The sequence below is a fragment of the Falco biarmicus genome, chromosome 1 (assembly GCF_023638135.1).
Source record: "Falco biarmicus isolate bFalBia1 chromosome 1, bFalBia1.pri, whole genome shotgun sequence".
In the NCBI taxonomy this organism is placed as follows: Eukaryota; Metazoa; Chordata; class Aves; order Falconiformes; family Falconidae; genus Falco; species Falco biarmicus.
This window is the reverse complement of record NC_079288.1, coordinates 26,122,007-26,140,946: the sequence shown is the minus strand read 5'-3', so window position 1 is coordinate 26,140,946 and position 18,940 is coordinate 26,122,007. Positions and strand designations below refer to the sequence as shown.

The following is an 18,940-nucleotide window of genomic DNA, read 5'->3' as shown; positions in this document are numbered from 1 at the left end:
AATAAAAAAAAATAATGACACACACACACACATTTGAAATAGCAGAGTCTGTGACCAGGCAGTGCAGCACCTCCCCCCAGCAAGGCTACTCTGTCAGATACTGCAGCTCTGTGCAGCACACAGCATGCAGCCCAGGTGCTCAGCCAGGTATTGGAACCTGAGCTAAAAAGGCAAGTAAGGAATTGCAGGGTGAGGTTGGTCTTGGGGTCAGCAGAGAATTTTTTTTAGAAAAACATCATTGTTCTTGACAGCATCCAATGCTTCTCAGGACTAGAAAGGAGGATTGTGTTTGGCATCCACCCTGTCCCTGCAGGAGAGGAGATATCTCTGTCTTTTGCTCTGCGTGGCATCCAGAGCCAGCACCAAACCCTGTTTGCTGTATCACGAGGAAAAGATGTTCTTAAGAGACAAGTCTTTAGCCTACAGTTTACTCTTACCTAGTACTAGGGACACTAGAATGCTGCAATTGTTTTTTGTTCAGTGATATTACAGGGCATCCTTGAGATTTTTTGATGCCCTTTCTGTAGTCTATGAAAAAAAATAAATTATGCATTTTTATATATATGTTTAGTCATGTGTAGGCTTGTAGGATGTCATAAAATTGATTTTAATTGAAGGACATTGCCACCTGGAGAGAAAAAATTGCTGAAAATGGCAATTGCAGAAGGAAGTCAACAATTACGAACTACTTGGATAAATCATAGAACAGTTTGGAGACTTGTACTTTCAATTCCTCTGCTTTTTAAGCTGATTCCATATTCTGAGTTGTTTCAGCATTACTGGGGTGGAACCACTGGCTGGAAATGCAGCAGGGGCCATCCTTGTTTACATCCCTGCTGATACTGGTGCAAATGGTCAAACCCCTGCTTTTTTCAGTGTTGGGGAGATTTTGTGTATTTTTCAGCCAAATTGTCTCTTTTCTCATCCAAAAAACCAGAGCCACATCTTGCTTTTGGGAGTGGTGGTGGCTGCCTTCACCTCTGCTGGGAATGGGGCTGTGTGGGTTTGTGGTCACGCGAATCATCTTAGATGCAGGTTTCTGCCCATGGAGGCCGTTCTGCCCCCAGCAGTGCAGTCCCAAACCTCTCATGAGCAGGCTTGAGTGTGCAACAGCTGGGAGCTTGGGGGTATTTGTGTGTTGTGTTGGCAAATTAGTCTTTAGGTAAGCTCCACCTTGTCACGCAGCTGCCCAAGTGCTCGTGCTGGCATGAGGGGCAGCAGGAATGTGCTTCCTGGAGAGGGAAACAGTGCAGGTTGACAGAATGTTTAAGGTGGGAAGGGACCTCTGGAGGTCACCTCATCCAACCCCCTACTCAAGCAGGGACACCTAGGCTGCCCAGGATCACGGCCAGGTGGCTTTTGGATATCATGGATGGAGACTCCACAACCTCCTGGGGCAACCTGTGCCAGTGCTCGGTCACCCTCACAGTAAAAAACTGCTTCCTAATGCTCAGAGGGAGCCTCTTGTGTTTCAGATTGTGCCTATTGCCTTTGGTCCTGTCACTGGGGACCACTGGAAAGAGCCTGGCTCCATCCTCTTGGCACCTTCCCTTTGGATATTGATACACATTGATGAGATCCCCCTTGAGCCTTCTCCAGGCTGAGCAGTCCCAGTTCTCTCAGCCTTTCCTCACAGGACAGATGCTGCAGTCCCTTAATCACCTTCCGGGTCCTCTGTTGTACTCTCTCCACGTCTGTCATACTGGGGAGCCCAGGACTAGACATAGTGCTCCAGGTGCGACCTCACCAGTACTGAGTAGAGGGGAAGGATCACGTCCCTCAACCTGCTGGCAACACTCCTCATGCAGCACAGGACAGTGGTAGCCTTTCTTGCTGCAAGGGTATGCTGCTAGCTCAGGTTCAACTTGGTGTCCACCAGGGTCTTCAGCAGCCTTCTCTGCAAAGCTGCTTCCCAGTCGGCTGGCCCCCTGCATATACTGGTGCCTGGGACTGTTCCTTCCCAGGGGCAGGACTTCACAATTTTCCTTGTTGAACTTCATGACATTCCTGGCAGCCCATTTCTCCAGCCTGTCGAGGTCACTCATTTGATGCTTCTCTCCTGGGCTCCTCTCTTTTGCCAGCTGCTACATTTGTACCCACTCAAGGTGTTAAGAAGCTGCAGTGGGTCACCAAGATTTCCTTATTCTAACCAGGACCATTGAAGTCAACAAGCTGTTGCACTATAGGATGTATATTGACAGCCCAATTCTTACTGTCATGTCAAATTTGATATGAGCAGTATGGCTTTTCAGACTCTGATTGTGAAAAACTTATTGAGAACCTACCACATAATTACATCCTTTCTTTCTGTCTCAGATGCCAACTGTTGCCAGAGCTTTGCCAATGTTTGTCAATTAACATAGTTCCTATTATTGCCTACTCTGCTATTAGGTTTTAAAAAGCTGAATAAAGTGACACAAAAATGCTATATTTGCCCAGAAAAAAAAAAAAAGAAGATATTTCACTGTGACTTTTGTACAATTGTATCAGCTTTCTGCTTTTCTGTAATAAATGGCTTTTTCTGATTTTGTGACAGCTAGTGTTCCAGATCTGAAAATGTGAAGGCCTTGCAATACCTGAAGGGACCACCAAGGAATTTCCGCCACAGCTAATGGTCTGGGGAGGAAGATCTAAATCCCACCAGGCTTTTATACCTCAGGCTGTTAGTGTGACAGTTGAACGTGGGACATAGCGCATCAGCACCACAGCGCACTTATGTGAATATGCCTTTCTGCAATATTTAACCTTGTCTTGACCAAAACATTCCTGGAGCTGCAGCGGTGCAGCCAGACCAGCATCCCAGGAGAGGTACCAGAGGGGAGCCCCCTGTGCAGGAGGGCCCTTTGGAGAGGGATCCCAGCTGGCAGAGCTGGGTGGCGGAGCCTTCAGGCACACCAACCTCATGGGCAGTGACTCCACAGGGGGCCATGGGGCAAACAGGTTACTGGGAGGAAAGGAGTCCACCTCAGGGCTGGCTCCAGGGAAGGGACCTGATACGGTAAAGCTGGTCACAGAGAAAAACCCTCTAAGACTAGATCTGAAGTTTGAGAAGACAGGCATTCTTTATCACGGCGCTGAGGGGGAAGGTTTGCTCTGGGTGTGCTCACCAGGTTACTCAAGGGTGCATGTTCTATACAGCAGAGCACTTGCACGCTCATAGTGTATTATATGTTCATTTTCACTCACACACAGGGTTGGTTACAAGTTTCTCACTTCTAATGCAAACTAGTGCACACCCTCAGACAACACTGCTGAAGTTCTTTACTAACTCTGCAAGCTCCCTCAGCAGGGGTTTGCCCTGTCCTGGGGAGGCTATTTGAATTGGAGGTTGCGATCTCCCACTGCCACAATTACTTTTGTCCTGTTTTCAACCAAATTCCCGTGGATGCAGCACTTTTTTGGCTTGTCTCCTCTTGTGGCCAGAACTTCCTCACTTGGAGGCTTCTTTCTGCATAACTTAAAAGTGTTCTTTTCCCCATCCATTCTTTGTTTCCCGTCCTTCCCAAGGCTGACTCTCTGGACTAGCAGTCCCTTCATTTGTCACTTTTAACAGCTTTAGAGAGTCAGCTTGGCTGAAACTTTGTGCGTAGATTTGTTTAAGACATAGCTAAGCATTAAATCAGAGTTTGGCAGTTTGGGAGTTTAGACATCTTGTCCCTTATATAGCAAAAGTCTTTCAACATAATCCTGAACAGATCAAAAGACTGAGGCCTTTTGGTAAGCCAGCAGCCTTCCCTTGACAGCTGACATAAATGTGTATATAGTTGGTGTCTATACCATGGCACCCGACCAGAGAAGCCGAGGTGCTGGTGGGGGAGCTTGTGCACAAGCAGGAAGAACGTAGGCTCCCAGGACACCTCTCCTCTTCCAGCAGAGAGGTTGCCTCACACAGTGCATGTGGATCTCCAGAACATCTTCCCAAGGCCTCTCACCGGTGGAAGCACAGCAGGGAAGAGCCAGAGGACGGGTGGCACCAGGCGGTTGTCAGCAAAATGGCTGCTGAGGTGCCGTGGTGGTGGCTGCCACCATGGCCCACTGGTGAAGGGGCAGGCTCGCCGCTGCCCCAGAGCGGGGCCTTCATGTGAGGGTGGCGGGGCCTTGGCATGAGGGTGGCGGGGCCTTGGCGTGAGGGTGGCGGTGGTGGGGCCTTGGCATGAGGGTGGCGGGGCCTTGGCGTGAGGGTGGCGGTGGCCTCTGTGAGGGTGTCCCCTCCCTGGCAGCCCCACAGGCAAATGTCGGGGGAGATGAGCAAGGGGGCAGGGAACAAACCAGAGGAAGGGGCAAGCTCGCCCTCAGCTCCCGGTAGGTTTTGGCCGCGGACTCTGCCCTCAGCATCGCCACGGGGCGGGCAGGATGGGGGCCTTCCACAGGGGGTCCCTCGGGGGGAGGTGGAGGCCTCCTCTCACACCGGAGCATCGGGCTCTGGCACGGAGGGACGGGGGAGCCGCCTCCCGTGGAGCCCAGGGGCCTCCGCGCCGCGGAAGCTGCCCGGCCGGTGCTGCCGCAGCAGGGACCGGAGGCAAACGGGCACCGCACCCCGAGCCGGGCCCGCCGTGGCCCGGAGGCCGGGAGGGGCCCCGCCGGCCGCGGGGGGGCGCTGTGACTTGCGCCGCGTCTCCACGGTGACGGGCCCCGCCGCGGCCATGGCGGAGCCTCTGCGCAGCGCGGATGCCGGCGCTGCCATCTACCGCTCCCGCGACCCCGTACGCAACCTGCGCCTCCGGTGAGCGGCCCTCCGGCCCTCTCGGCCCCGGCCCCCCGGCCCCGGCCCGCCGTGACGCTGCCTCTCTCCTCCCCTGCAGGGTCCGTATCCAGCGGGTGACGGCGGCCGGGCCGCTCCTGCCGCAGGCCCCGCCGCTGCTGTCCGGCCCCGAGCTCCTGCGGCCGGCCGAGCGCGCCGGTACCGGTACGTGCGGCACCCGGGGCGGGCGGGCGGCGCTGCGCCACCGGCCGTGACCGGGCGGTCTCTCCCGCAGGTGCCCGGCGGCCCCCGGAGGAGGAGGAGGAGGAGGCCGAGGTGGGGTGGCAGGAGAAGCTCTTCAGCCAGGTGGGCGGGCGGCGGCCGCCTGCGGCTCGGGGGTCTCCCCGCTGTGGGGTCCGGCGGCCTCCCCCTGCCGTCCTTCCCTGCAGGGCCTCCTGCCTCGGGGGGGGGGGCTCGGGGTGAGCCCCCTTGGGGTGGGTGCCCTCGGTGTGCGCCCTCGGGGTGGGGGTCCTTAGGGTGCGGGCCCTTGGGGTGCACCCCTCGGGGTGGGCCCAGGTGGCTGCTGGTGGGTGCTGGTGGCCGCCTGCCTGAGCAACGTCGGAGCCGCTGTGGAGCTCGCGTTGTTTGCTGGGATCCCTAAAGGATCTTGTCTTTCGCTGCGGTGGCTTTGGCAGTCTCAGCTGCAAAGTGTTTGTGGCTCTGAGGACGCGGGTGAAGGGCAGACTTTTTGCTTTCCCTGGGGTGCTCTCAGTTTGAGGTGGATCTGTACCGAAACGAGTCAGCCTGCCAGACTCCCCTGGACCGGCAGTACCACCAGGAGATCCTGAAACTGGAGAAGGCTGGCGGTCGCAAGAACTACCGGATCTTCACCTACACGGATCATGATCGATTCACTAACCTAGAGGAGGTACCAGCTCTTTGTTACAGAAAATCTGTACAGCAGTGTCTGTCAAAACCACCAGGCAGGCCTGCCGCGGAGGGAACCTTTATCAGTTCTTGGCCATGCAGAAGCAGGGCAGATATCCTGTATACAGGAGAACATACTGCTTCTGCAGAGCAGCTTTACGTGGTGTCCCAGACCTGGGATGAGGTCTCCCTGTTTTAGAATGATGGTCAGGGAGGGAGGAGTTGGCTTTGTAGCATTGCTGGGTAGGTAACCTGCTGTGTGGAGTTTAACTGTACTTTGCCACAAGAACAGTGAATGAAATCTACACTACAGTCTTTTAGCAGTTTGTCTTTGCATGTGACTGCGTACTTATCTGTTCTGTCCTTCAAGAGGGGAGCTGTGTTTGGGAAAGATGTCCTGTTATAATTAAACTAGTTCCTGTGTGTTTCTGTCTTCCAGCACTGCCAGAAAGTAACTGACTCGGATCGTGAGGTCCCATCATATCTGGCAGAGCGGATGGCCAATGTGAGGAAGAGAAGACAAGACCGCAGGCCAGTGTGAGTGCAAACTGGGACTTGGGGCTTGCTAGTGGAGGTTTCCTGGTGCTGGTGCCCCAGCTGCAGAGCAGCCTAGTCTGTGGAATTTGGTGGCTTGAGCTGTGTCGCACTTGGAATCCAGCAGTTTGACTCCTCCTCATGGGGAATTTTGTGCTGCGTGTGCTGGGCTGTGACTTGTGCTGTTCTGTTGTTGACAGAGAAGCAAGTTCTCTGAAGCCGAAAATCATCATCTGGGAACCCTCAGAAGAATTTATAAAGAACAATCATGTGATTAACACTCCTGTCCAGACTATGTACATCATGGGGGACTTGGGACCTTACGGGAAGTAAGTAAAATCCTGAAGTGATCTTAATTTCCCAGAAGGAAACCCATCTTCCCTCCTTACTCAAATCTCCTGTTTCTTTCATGAGTTAAGGGGAGAGAATTTCAAAGGCTCAGTAACTTGGGCTGCCATTTCTCTCTGCCTTTTTTTCTCAGCTGGGAGGTAACTGAGTGTATCTCTCCAGAAGACTTCTTAAACTAATGTAGGAGAGTATGAGTGTGTTTGTTCCCTTCTGTACCCCGATGTGCCTTTACCAGCTCAGCTGGTAAAGAGAGTGTCCGTATTCTCTATTTAAACTGTGCTTCTTGATGTCTTCCATTAGGCTTGGTCGCAAGGAGTATGAACATGTTCTTTGCACGATCAAGGTAGATGGCAACGGGGTGATCACAGTGAAGCCTGACTTTAGTGGCACCAAAGGGGCCTACCGGTGAGTGGAACAGGGCTGGTAGCTCTCATGGGACTGATACAGAGGGCTGGAATGGCTGTCTCCTGGTCACCCTTTAGGTGTGTGGATCAGTACTTTAAATTGAGAGTTGTTTTTCACTTTTATTCCGGAGATTTCTAAGGCAAGATCATTTTGTGCTTGTGCTTGGTGTCACTCCGTGTGTGATGTGTGGGGTGTTGGTGCAAGTCCCTAGGGCAGTGGTCCTCAAACTATGGCCCACGGGCCGGATATGGCCCCCCAGGGTCCTCAATCCGGACCCCGGTATTTACAGAATCCCCCGCCCCCCCCCCCCCCCTCCCGCTGGGGGTTGGGGGGGAAACCAAGCAGCCGCAGATGACTGCCTGCCCCTTCATTCGCGCACCGGCCCCCTGTTTAAAAAGTTTGAGGACCCCTGCCCTAGGGATACAGGTTATGCATATGCTGGACACAAGTCTCCCTTTTTGAGTCATCGATGCTGGCAGGCACTTGGGAGCGAGGAGAGGGCCATTGGTGGCCTTATATTTACTGCATGGGCCTGGTGGAGGGGGGACTGCTGTTGCTGCCTGTGCCTATTCTCTGTGTAATGGGGGAGTTTTTCCCATGTGTTTTGGGGCTTTACAGGATTGAGCTGGATGGAGAGAAGCGAGAGGTGTGGAAATACACCATTGAGAATGCGTCTGTCCAGGTGCAACCAGAGGAAGAAGAACGTGAGCAGCGTGTGTTCAGAGATGTAAGGACCAGCCTCCACTGCTCATACTGACTAGTTCTCCTGAATTGGCAGAAGGAGCTCAGACTGTCATGCAGATGTAGTTGGTAGTGCTGTAGACACCTAAAGTTGGCAAAATGGATGTTGCTGGCAGTCAGTCTCATCATGCCCAGCAATTTGAGATCTTCAACAAATAATGCCTGACAGCTTCATTCCTTACTCCAGGTAGAGGCTTTGTCCAGTATTAGTTGTGTTGGTCTCTGACTGCAGTGATCTATGTAGTGAAAACTGATGCAGGAAACCACCTACATTCATGCCTTACTAGTGTCACCAGCCAATGGTTCTCCTTCCCTTTTGAGCAGTGGGCAAACGCCCTTCCTTGGTCTTCCCGATGCTGGCTGTATACTTCCTGAATGATTTTTTGTTACCTGTAATGTCCCAGGATATTTGGATCTCATTTTATGTCTTGATCTTTCTGAATTGCCTTTTTGGCTGTGGCAGCTTATAAAGCTACTTTAATGTTTTAGGTTTTCATTTATATGTTTTCTTATTGATTTAACGGTCAATAAGGAAATAATGATTCACTACACTGATCTCCCATCTGTTGATTTCATTGGAGTAGTTTATGCTTGTGTTTTTAACATGTCATTTAAGATCTGACTCCTCAGAGTTTCTTTTTCCCTTAAATTGATCTTTGATGAGGTCATCTTTGAAGAAGTTCCATGCAGTGTTAGCAGTTATACATCTTTGTTCTATTCGATTCTTATATTCTCTATATCTGCTATAGCAATGAAAAAAATCTGTGTGCTAAGCCTGTCAACAGTTTAAATGGATTTAAAGTTACGTCCATTACAATTTTTGTAATAAATCAAAACATACATTATCAAAAATGCACTTTTTCTAATCTGCTTGTTCTGTGTTTTCAGCTGTACAGTCGGCACAAGGAATACCTCAGTGGTCTCGTAGGCTCAGAATTTGAAACGGTGAGTGCAGCAGCACTCAGCAGGGACTGGAGCCCTGCTGCCTTTGGAGGCTGTTGACCTGGTTAGCACGGCTGCCATTTGTACCACAGTCTCCAAAGACTGTTTCATTCTGGGGTTATGTTGGCACCTTTTACCTTGTGGCTTTCAGCAGAAAATTGTGTCAAAAAGGACAGGCCGCAATGGATATGGGGCTTGCAGAGATCCATCCTGTGTCTGTCAGACCAGCAGCAGAGGGTGCTGAACACTGCAGCCTCTGTGAGACTTTACGCATTGTCTGAAGGCCTTTGTATATAATACTTTAAGAAGAAAGGTGGGTTTATATCTTTTGGGATAGCTGTTAACTTCTTGAATGTCAAACACATCTATGTGCCACTTTGTTCAAGTAAACAGACCCTCCCAGCCCCAAACTCATGTACAGATTCCCCTCTCACTGAATTACCCAGAGTGCAATCTTCTTTGCTCAAATCTTGTTTGCCAAAGTGTGAAAGTTGTTGTACTTTCTTGTACTTTGATATAGTGTCTCAGCTTGTCCTGTGCTTCCTCCCACCTTGGGCAAGTGCAGGAATACTACAGGAGGAACAGGACTATGGCTTCTGCAAGTGACTTCTCACTACATTTTATATCCATCTTGAAGTCTGTAAGAGACCAATTTACAGAAGAGTAAAGTTCTGCAGTCTGGGAATTTGGTTTTTGTAGAGAATCTCTGTCCAGAGGGACTGTTCACTTCTGGAAAGTGATGTGAGATGTCATGACTCCTACCTGGATAGTAGAGTGAATCGTTCAAGTACAAGTGTCTGTGAAATACCTGTGTGAGACCCTGTTGGGAGGGGATTGCATTAGGTTCCACCAGTGGTCATTGAGCTATTTATCTTGTTTATGTGCTCATTCTTACAGACTCTTCCTGGTACACTGCGGCTTTTTGTGAATGGAGAAATAGGTGAGTTCTTACTATAAACACTAACTATAGGGGCAGATCTGGGTCTGCTGGGATGGCTGAGGCTGTGAAGGGGCCAAGGATTCTTGGATTGCAGGCAGGCCCACAGTAGGTGATTCTCTCACTAGAATCCTTTACTTCTTACTGCTCCCCTGTTTTTGTGGACTGACTCCTTGAGTAGCATTTACAGGTTGGAGGTTACAAATGCTGCAGCTGTTCTGGGACGACATACAGATCCAAAAAAAGGAGAGCAGACTGGGAAGTTAATAATTGCTTTCTTTGCTATAATCTTTAAATGTGTGACTTCCCTAATCTGGTTAGTGATGTGGGGACAGGACTGGTCTAGAGGAGGAATCTTTGAAGGTTGTGTTCTGTTACTTTGAAGACTCTGGCTTTTCCCAGCTTTCATCAGTAGCTGGTTGTCCCTGAGGTTATTGGTACTGTCTCTTCCAAAAGTCTACAGTGAGTATTGGAGTTTTGTAGAAGCAAGGAGCTGAAGTTCATTCTCTCTTCTCAGTTTCAGCTCAAGGCTATGAGTATGACAACCTCTATGTTCATTTCTTCGTGGAGCTGCCTAACCGTAAGTATTCAGTTTCCAGCCATATCACAGCAGTTTAAGGAGTGAAGCTTACTTTGGCTGGTCCAGCATATCAGCTCTGTTGAGTCAGAAAAAGTGAATGCTGGGGCTGGTATCTAGACAGAGGTCTTCAGAGCCAAAATTGCAGAACTCAGTTGTGTGAACTAAACTTAAGTCTGGGGGAAAGTTGCATCTTCCCCTCTTCTCTCTCCAAATCAGGCCAGGACATAGAGGTCCATTGGTTTCTCAACCAGTGGTGATTGTGTCCAGCGGTCTACCCAAAGTTCATTCCTTATACTGTGGACAATAGCCTTCCTGTCTTCTCCATCTCAGTAGTGACCTTGTCTGATTTCAGTGCTCGCCATCATGTTCTCACGTTTTGTGCTGACACTAACATGTTAAGTATCAACTGATAAATAAGGTTCCCAGCACTAACATACACATCCCGCTGCGTATTTAGGTTCCTTGAAGCTATGGCTCTGGCTCCCCTCTCTGGTTATACCCTGGTATTTGTCCAAAGAGCTACCACATTTGCTACTCAATACATTTAGATGTGGTTCTGCTTTTCTCTTCAGATGGAGTTGGTGCTTTTCATTGACAGTTTGGGGTGTTCTGGGGAGCAGCCATTGCCTGGAACAAGATAGGGTGGGACACACCTAGGGAAATTGAGAGTGGGTGATGTTATGTGTTTTCCCAGTCACCTGGGACTGATGTTCTTCTTTGAGCTGCTTTGGTTTGTGAGTCCTCAAAGCCTCTCACCCAGAGCATTCACTACTGTGCTCACGTTCTCCTCTTCTCCCAGGGTGGTCGAGCCCCATGGTCCAGCAGCTATCAGGAGTCACTCAGACCTGTACCACCAAGACAGTGGGCTGGGTAAGGATGCTTTCAGACCTGCAGAACAGTTTGAACAGACATTTTCTGAAGTGGAACATATGTAACAAGCTATACATCTATTCAGCAAAGGTCCTGACTTGAGAGCTCCTTTCAAGGGTGGAGCGTGTTTGGGATTCTTCTCATTCCAGGGTGCCACTGTATCCAAACAAAACTAGACCAAATGAAACTATTTCAAAGCAGTTTCTGGAACCTTATTTTTTTCTTCCTTCTGGCTGATTGATTGTCTTTGGAGCTTTGATTTTTGTGTTCTCAAATGCTCAGAGTTAATGAAGCATTGTTCTGGCTTGCCTGGGGCAGGAATGCACACAGTCTCTAAATTTATTTCTGAAAATGAACCCCTCCTCCTATCTGGGAAGTTAGTTCCATTGCTGTCTCCAGCTCTTCTCATACAAAATTTGAATTTTATCAGCTTTTTAATGTGTTTTATGTGAGATAGTTTGCATATTACAGAAATAATTATCATACAACATTTCAGTAATACCGTTGCTTGAAGTATTTTGCTTGGCTCCTGTAAAGATGGTGGCAGTGTGGTAGTTATGCAGCTGGCTGAATTGTCATTTGAGTTGTGTTACTCTTTCCCCTTTTTCATTGTTTTTAACAGCCTGTTCCATCAACATGGCACTTGAGAATGTGTGCAGGTCCATCCTGCAGTCAGATGTTTGTTACTGTGATGTGATTGGTCTTGCTTAGGCATCATTAGCTCTTTTCCACCATTAGTTCTTTTCTCCCTGCTCTCTGTGCCCCCTGCAGTGGTAGTGATGAATTGTCTTGTCCAGGAATCTGATCTCTATCCTGTTCCTTTTCTAGGATAATGTGGCATACTTCTGCTACCCCTTCACTTTGGAGATGTTTTTCACCCAAGAAGACGAATTGGAAGGTGCATTTCCTTGTTGCTCTGAAATGTGAAACTCTCAAGTCTTTTGATTGTGGTGTCAGCAGGCATCATGCTGTCTGGCATGTTGTTGGCCCCTCACCAAGATGAAAGGACAGATTTAAACAAAGGGAAATGTTCTTGTTCAGCAAATGATCACCCTGTCACCACACAGCCTCTGGACACATACTATATTTGCCCTGCCTGGCGGCGTGTTAGCGTTTGTATGGATTCATTGATCTTACCTTGCTTCCAGACTGTAGTCAGCTTTATCCGGTTGCAAAACTGCTTGGATCTTAGCTTGGCTGTCTCAAAATGCATGGCATGCTGGTCTGTGTTGCCATGCCTAGCATATTGCACAGAGCCCTGGGATGCTGCAGCAACAATGCGCATCTTTTTTGTACACAACTAAAGCTCTCTGCTAAGTCTTATGTTTGTAGACACACTCAGTGACCTGCATAATCTTTTTATAGTTTATGTCACTTTGAAACTTCCAGCTCTGTTATAAGCTGAGCTTCTCTGCTGCCTATTCCTGCTGCTTCACTACACTACTGCTGCTTCCTCACCAGCCCTGTTGCTCTTTGGATTGCAATTGCTAGGGACAGCTCTGCAGCATGCCTTGCCTCTTGAATCCAATGTACGCATTGGATTTGAGTATTCAACCAACACTAATGAATTTTCAGCCTGGAATAAATGCAGTGAGTTTGTTTCACCATGGAAAAAAGAAATGCTTGGAGATCTGTAGGAGAATCCAAGTTAATTATCCCCCAATAAGGGTGGGAAAGGTCAGAAATAAAAAAGAGATTGCCTTGTTTGGCGTTAGATCATACACAAAAGATTGTCTTGTCTGCTCAGAGATAATCGAGGAACCAGTTTGAACTTGATCTCAAAACAATGAATTTTTCCAAATTTTAAACATCTTATCAATAATTCTGTTTTTATCCTCAAGTCTGAGGGTTCAGCTTTTACAGGTGAAAACAATCACCTGTACATCTAGGTTAGTCTTTGTAGAAAAAATACAGAAAGGACTTCCTACTAGTGGAGTTGGGCATTTAGCATTTTTTTCCCTCTACGATAGCCTCCCTCACAAAGCTGTGATCTGCTCCCCTTCCTTGCAGACAGTCTCCCTCAGTGGCCTGTTCTCTACTTTGAGGTCCTGTCCCTGGATTTCTGGCAGAGGTACCGTGTTGAAGGATATGGTTCTTTGGTGCTACCACCATCCCCAGGTAAAACATACTTGGGGCATTATGTTGATTGTCTGGGAGAATGAGTTGAGTAGTTCTCTTGGGAATGGATTCAGCTGGTCCTGGGAAGGCTTTGCCTTTGCGTGCTGGAGGGCATAGTTAGCTGTTGGGGGGCAGCAAAGAAGGATTTGATGCATCCTGCACCATTCTGCCTTCTTGTTGAGATGCATCACATATTGCTGTCCTTGTTCCTTAGGTGCTTCTGTCACAAAATCTTGTGTGATAACGCTCTGAGGCGATGCTGCATATCTATCTTTATAATAGAAGTAGCCCTCTCTGTCCTACATGGAATCTGGGGGCCACAAATATTCTGACACCCACGTGTAGTAAGGAGATGGCCTTCATGGGCAGGGGGTGCTCTCAGCACTGGCTGTGTGACTGTGTGGGGCTGACTTATTGGGAAAATATTAAAGAGGTACTGTGCAGTGTTTCCATTTCCAGCCTGCTGTGGTTTGGGTCAGCAGGTATCCATCTACCATGCTGTCCACTGTGGCTTGGAACAGATTGTTGGTTATAGCTGCTAAGCTCTCCCGTTGTCCTGGGTCAGGTCTCCACATGCTCACCATCCCTACCTGGCGCCCTGTGGAGCTGGGGATAGTTGCTGAGATGAGGAGATTTTTCATTGGTGGATCTCCTGAGCTGGAGGACATCACCTACGTCAGGATACCATCAACCTTCAAGGTGGGCTTGGCTGTAGGGCATTGCTCTTGATGGGAGATTCTAGATTATGCTCTCGGCTTCAGATGTCTGTGGACAGCCTGGACCAGATTTGACTAAGGATGAGCTGGTTGTCCCGTCAGGCTAAAGAAATGTTTCCTTTGTGAGACTTGTGTTCATGAACAGAGGAACAGGCAAACACTGAGACAGAGCTCTCTACCTTCTGGGGTGTGTGCAGCTTAGAGAATTGAGGGAACATGGACCAAAGCCCTGACTTACCACTGCCTGTGCTGGCCCTGTCCATAAAGTGTCTGTCAGGTCAGCATTTGTTACTAGCGATAGACTTTTTCCTGTGTTTTTGTAAGGTATCTGGGCTGTACTGTGTCTGGAACAGCTTCCCAAAGAAGGAAGTTGATGGGTGTGAGACAGGCAGAAATTTTACATTCTTAAGAAAGCTGCAGAGGTGCTTGCTGGGGTAATAAGCAAGTTGATCTTAGCACCAGCTTTCTGTGGGAGTGAGCTGTGATGCAGTTGTTGAAACCTTCCTCCAGCACTGCACTGTCAGCTTGCTGGTGTTTAGGTCTTACCCTCAGCACAGCCAGGAACTGTCTGCCTCTTTCTAAGCCCACTTTTTGTGTGCTGTGGGGAAGGGAGAGATTGTGTCTGCAGGAGCACATACTCCTGGTGGGGCATGCTCATTTTCATAGGGTCAGCCTGCTGCAGCAGGCTGTGCGTACTCTATCTTGTGCTGTCTTTGCAGGGAGAGCATCTGAGCCGCTTTGGTTTTCGCACAGAGACAACTGGGAGCGTCACATTCCGGCTTTACTGCCTGCAGCAGTCTAAGTAAGTGCATCAAAGCAAGTACGAGCTCCATCTTGTGTGCTGTGTTTTGGCAGCCCTGACCTCTTGCTGTACTTCTGTGCAGAGCGTTTCTGGAAAACAGTGCCCTGAGGCAGCGCATGCAGAGTGTACTGGACCGGCTTGGAGGCTTCAGCCAGCAGAGCTCTGTCTACAATGTTTTGGGTAGGGCTTTCAGTGTTGTTCTCCCTTGCGAGTCTTTGGCTCGCTTTTGCCCCCTTTTTACAGAGTGGGCAGGATATTTCAGGAGAATCCATTACTGTGGGGATAATTGCCTCCCCCCGCCTCGAGCTCTGTGAGGCTATAGCAGAGGTTAAATGTTCTGATCTGAGCTGGAAGCTTCAGGAGACATCAGCTGTCAGCAGGCAGGAGGGATAACCACTCCGTGAGGACAAAGCCTAGGCCGGGCTGCCCAGTCTTGCCTGGCACTGAGCATAGCTTGTGGTACTGATGCACAGGCTCTGTGTGATTCTGTTACACACAGAGTAAAGACAGTGCCAGAAATAAGTGAAGAGGGCAGCAAGGGCCAGGTGCTGCTTTGGTGGAACTTAGTAACAGGAAGCGAGGCTCCTGTGCCAGGAGAGACGATGCACTGGAAAGACTCATCCTTCCCTGTCCCTGAGGCTGTCTGATGCTTTCTGACTTGCTGTCACCTGCTGTGTTGTAGAGGCTTTCCAGAGGGCACGGCGCCGGATGCAGGAAGCCCGCGAGAGCCTTCCTCAAGACCTCATCAGCACCTCTGCCTCCACTGTGCGCCAGCTGCAGGAACCATGATCAACCACTGCCTGTGGTTAGCATCTTCTCTCCAGCACAAGCTCCCGTTGTTCAGCAGGAGTCACAGTGCTGGTGCCTGGAAGCTTTTGAAGCCTGCCCTTTGCTGTTTTCCCTGGATGGGGGAAGGAGTCTGTAACCATCCAAACCCAGAATCTTTGCATTTCCACAGGTATCTGTGGAAGGAACTCTCTTTTTTCAAGGCGTTTTTTTACTAGGCCCTAAGAATGCAGCCAGTGGTTCACATTTCTTTTGAGTAGACTAAAGTACTGACATGGGACCTGTGAACCCTTTTAACACCTTTTCAGGAATTGAATAGTACACAATTAGAAAAATTTCAAGTCTACATGACTTAGATTTAGTTTTCTTCTTAAAGAAGACAGTAATGTTGAAGGTCAAGGCATGAATGCTGTCTGAGATTTAATGAAATGAGCAGTTAACTTCTCAAGAACTACTGATAAAGTGTTGTCCGCGTTTGTAGCTATAGGTCAGTCAATAGCAAAATGAATCTGTCCACCTGTGCCTTAAGATTGATTAGTTTCTAGAGAGGGAGCTCTCAGCCAGGTGTAATAGATGAAATCAAAGCAAAGGAGTGACATCTGACAGGTTGAGAACTGAAGAAAAGGGTTACATTCTGTATTTCCTTGTATGTGCCCATAACATTTCTGGCTCTGCAGTGATGAGCAGGAGCATTCTTTGTTCAAGAATACAACTGAAAACACGCATTCCTCTTAGTTCATAACAGAACTTTGGCTGAGGCCAGACAGTTTGCAGGCAGTGAGAGCAGATTATATCATTTGCACAGCAGCTGAACTTTGAACTGTTCAAGCTGTTCATTTGAGTTATGGTTCATTGTTCCGCCTCTGATTGCAGTATGCTGCTGCATGGCTTCCTGGGGAAGCGTGTATGTACCCAGTTTTTACCCAGTTTCTTCTCCTGATGTTCTCTCAGACTTTTTTTTTTTTGGGGGGGGGGGCTGTTTTTCTTCCTGTCTCAGGTTCACAGGAGTGAGGCTACCTGCAGACTGGCAGTGCTGTGTTGATTTGTGCATGAGTCATACTTGTATGTGGTGTTCTCCCCTGTTCCCAACACAGGGGATAGGAAGAAAAATCTCAGGCTGAGATCATGCAGGTGTGAATGTGTCCGTGAAGTTTGAATTCACAGGCAGAACATGAACTAGGAATTAGTCTTCTTTCTTTAGTTCTGCATGTTCCTCCTCTGCAGGGAACGTGAGACTCATGGTTGCAGCCATGTGTGTGATTGTTAGAACACCCCCCTCTTCCCTGGTGCTCCATTGTCTTCTCCACTCCCTTCTTGCCATTTTGATCTTGTCCCTGTCTTCACTGAGAGACCCAAACTTCCGTGTTTGTTCCTCCTTGACCTTTTGTCGTAATTCCTACATCTGTCTGGCAGCTTGAGTGTGTTTGGCAATTTCAATTATAAAAGGATTTTTGCTCACCTTCCTCGCCTGCTACCTAGCCTTTTTGATGGAAGAGGCTGCCAGCATGTCTTAGCTAGTGTGGCCTGTTAAGCAGAGCACAGTGTCTCAGAGTCTGGGGTCTGGAGCTGGCTGATATGTCCTGTGCACGAGTGAGGTCTCCACTGTGGCGTTTGACGTGATGGCTGTGAAGGCACGCGCCCAGTTCTGGAGTAGCAGAATCGAGGTGTGTGCGCTACCACGGTCTGTAATGATACAGCCACGTTTCAGAGATTGACCCACTCGGTGCCCAGGATGAAAAGTGTTCAGTGAGTATAGAGTGCTCGCTATCTCTTTTTTGTTTAATCATAATTCACGTCATGGCCCAGTATGTTTATTGCGTGCTATCTAAGCAATACTTAGTTTCTGGCTGGGTGTTTCTGTTATTCTTATCGCTAATACCTGAATTGCGTGTCTCTGGAACCCTTCTCAGGACTGAGTTACGAGGTTAAGAGAATATTCTTTTTATAATAACAAAAGACCTTTCTGACTGAGGTGATGCCAAAGGCAGATCCTGTTAAAGAGTGGACTCTTCTGATTAGAAGATCAGGTTCCCAACTTGTGCTTGTTGCTCAGCACATTTATATGGCAGGATGTCGTGCATTGAGTGTTTAGGTTACACAGAGATGCAGTAAGGTTTACATAATGATACTAGTTTTCTAGTTATAACTCTGAATAGCGTAAAATCTGACAGAAACTTAACAGAGCAAAATCTAAAAAATAATAAAAAAATTTATTATAACCAAATAAGCAATTCTTCCAAAGACAGACATTGCTAGCAGTTTTTCACCTTTCTACTTGCAGCCTCCTTGGCCCAACCAAAGAAAATGGTGCTCGTAAAAGATGTTTTGGAGAAAGCCTGCAGCAAATGTTCTTTGGGTATGCTCTTTTATAAATTAAACCAGCAAATTTCCATATACATGTATGAAAATGTCACTGATCTTTTAATCAAAAATGGCATTTGGTGCAAGGCTTGTGCCCTGCGTTTGCCTAGGAGCCTGGCCAGCTGGAATGGAGGTCGTGCATCCACCAGGTATGTGTGCAGAAGACATGGCAGGTGGCCCATGGGGACAGGCAGAAGGGCAGGCTGGCGACCTCACTGGATCCATGGGGACTTCCACTGTGCAGAAGTGTCCCTGCAGTTTGCGCTGGAGGGTGCCTCTGCAGTGAAACACAACAGGAGAAGGTGGAGGAAGAGACAGGTGTGGGTACACAAGAGCTGGGCATGGGAGGGCACCAGCTGATAGCACAAGGGAGCCTGGCAGGCTGTGGGATGCCTTGACCCAAAGATGGAGGGAACCTGGAGGGCAGAGGAGTGCGCAGCGGCTGCAGGCTAGGTAGTGCTGCAGTCTCGTGGGGATCAGTGGGGCTAGCAGTGATGAGTCTGGGAGGTCCATGCTGTTCCTGGTGCACAGCCAGCAGCCCCCCCAGTTCTGGCTATATCAGCTGCAGCAGCGTAGCTGGTTTCTCTTGAGCTTTGTCTGCTGCTTCCTTCAGGGCAGACTGGAGCTGTAATGTTTTTTTGATTGCCAGCTGGACTTCCAGCCCAGCGAGCATCTGTCTGAGGCTGAATGCTGCAACCTTACCAGTGATATGGTCTGCAGGGGGGCAGGAGGCAGCTGAGAGTCCCTAGGGGCTTTCCAGACATCTCATTAAATAAACTATGCAAACAAAGGGTAATTGCAGAAATGTTGGCTTGGTGGATTAAAAGGCTGTGGGCAGTTGGCAGGGCTTGCACGATGCTGATCAGCAGCCGTTAGAAATTCCAGTGTAAATGTAACAGAAAAAGAAAACCTAGAAATGAGTCATTAATGTTTCTGGGGGAGCAGCTTTCCCCCGAAGAAGCTGGAGCGCAGGAATGGGGCTTGCTCTCAGCTGAGGAAGGTTCGGGCTGTGATAACTTCCAACTAGAGCCTTGCCAGCAAGCCTCAAACACCCCTTTGCCTTGGTCCCACCTCAGTGCTTGTGATGGGCCAGGGACACAGGGCTTTCTGGCTGAGGTGGGTGGGCCGTGGTGGGCCGTGGTGGGCTGCGGTGGGCTGTGGTGGGCTGTGGTGGGCCGTGCCGCCGTGCTGT

The 18,940-nt window shown here is 49.1% G+C and overlaps 1 protein-coding gene across 3 annotated transcripts; it reads left to right on the top strand.

Moving 5' to 3' along the window:
• Positions 1-4,626: 4,626 nt before the first annotated feature.
• On the top strand, positions 4,627-17,781 carry MKS1 (MKS transition zone complex subunit 1). 3 transcript variants are annotated; one of them, XM_056356753.1, is made up of 18 exons: positions 4,627-4,723; positions 4,803-4,906; positions 4,977-5,047; positions 5,454-5,609; positions 6,048-6,145; positions 6,343-6,471; positions 6,791-6,895; positions 7,514-7,622; positions 8,525-8,581; positions 9,476-9,518; positions 10,033-10,095; positions 10,895-10,965; positions 11,794-11,863; positions 12,976-13,083; positions 13,649-13,782; positions 14,519-14,601; positions 14,684-14,781; positions 15,284-17,781. In XM_056356753.1, exons 1-18 carry the CDS (start codon positions 4,644-4,646, stop codon positions 15,388-15,390), a joined length of 1,686 nt encoding a protein of 561 aa, XP_056212728.1. In that variant the 5' UTR covers positions 4,627-4,643; the 3' UTR covers positions 15,391-17,781. The 3 variants fall into 3 exon arrangements, with proteins under 3 accessions (XP_056212728.1, XP_056212734.1, XP_056212741.1); XM_056356759.1 differs by having other exon boundaries at positions 4,652-4,703; XM_056356766.1 differs by having other exon boundaries at positions 4,674-4,803.
• The last annotated feature ends 1,159 nt before the right edge of the window (positions 17,782-18,940 follow it).

Excerpts from the sequence above, each read along its gene's own strand:
- MKS1 (XM_056356753.1), top strand. The coding sequence starts at position 4,644 with ATGGCGGAGCCTCTGCGCAGCGCGGATGCCGGCGCTGCCATCTACCGC. Across the intron at positions 10,966-11,793 it reads CCACCAAGACAGTGGGCTGG|GATAATGTGGCATACTTCTG; the intron begins GTAAGGATGCTT and ends TTCCTTTTCTAG. Across the intron at positions 13,084-13,648 it reads GGTGCTACCACCATCCCCAG|GTCTCCACATGCTCACCATC; the intron begins GTAAAACATACT and ends GTCCTGGGTCAG.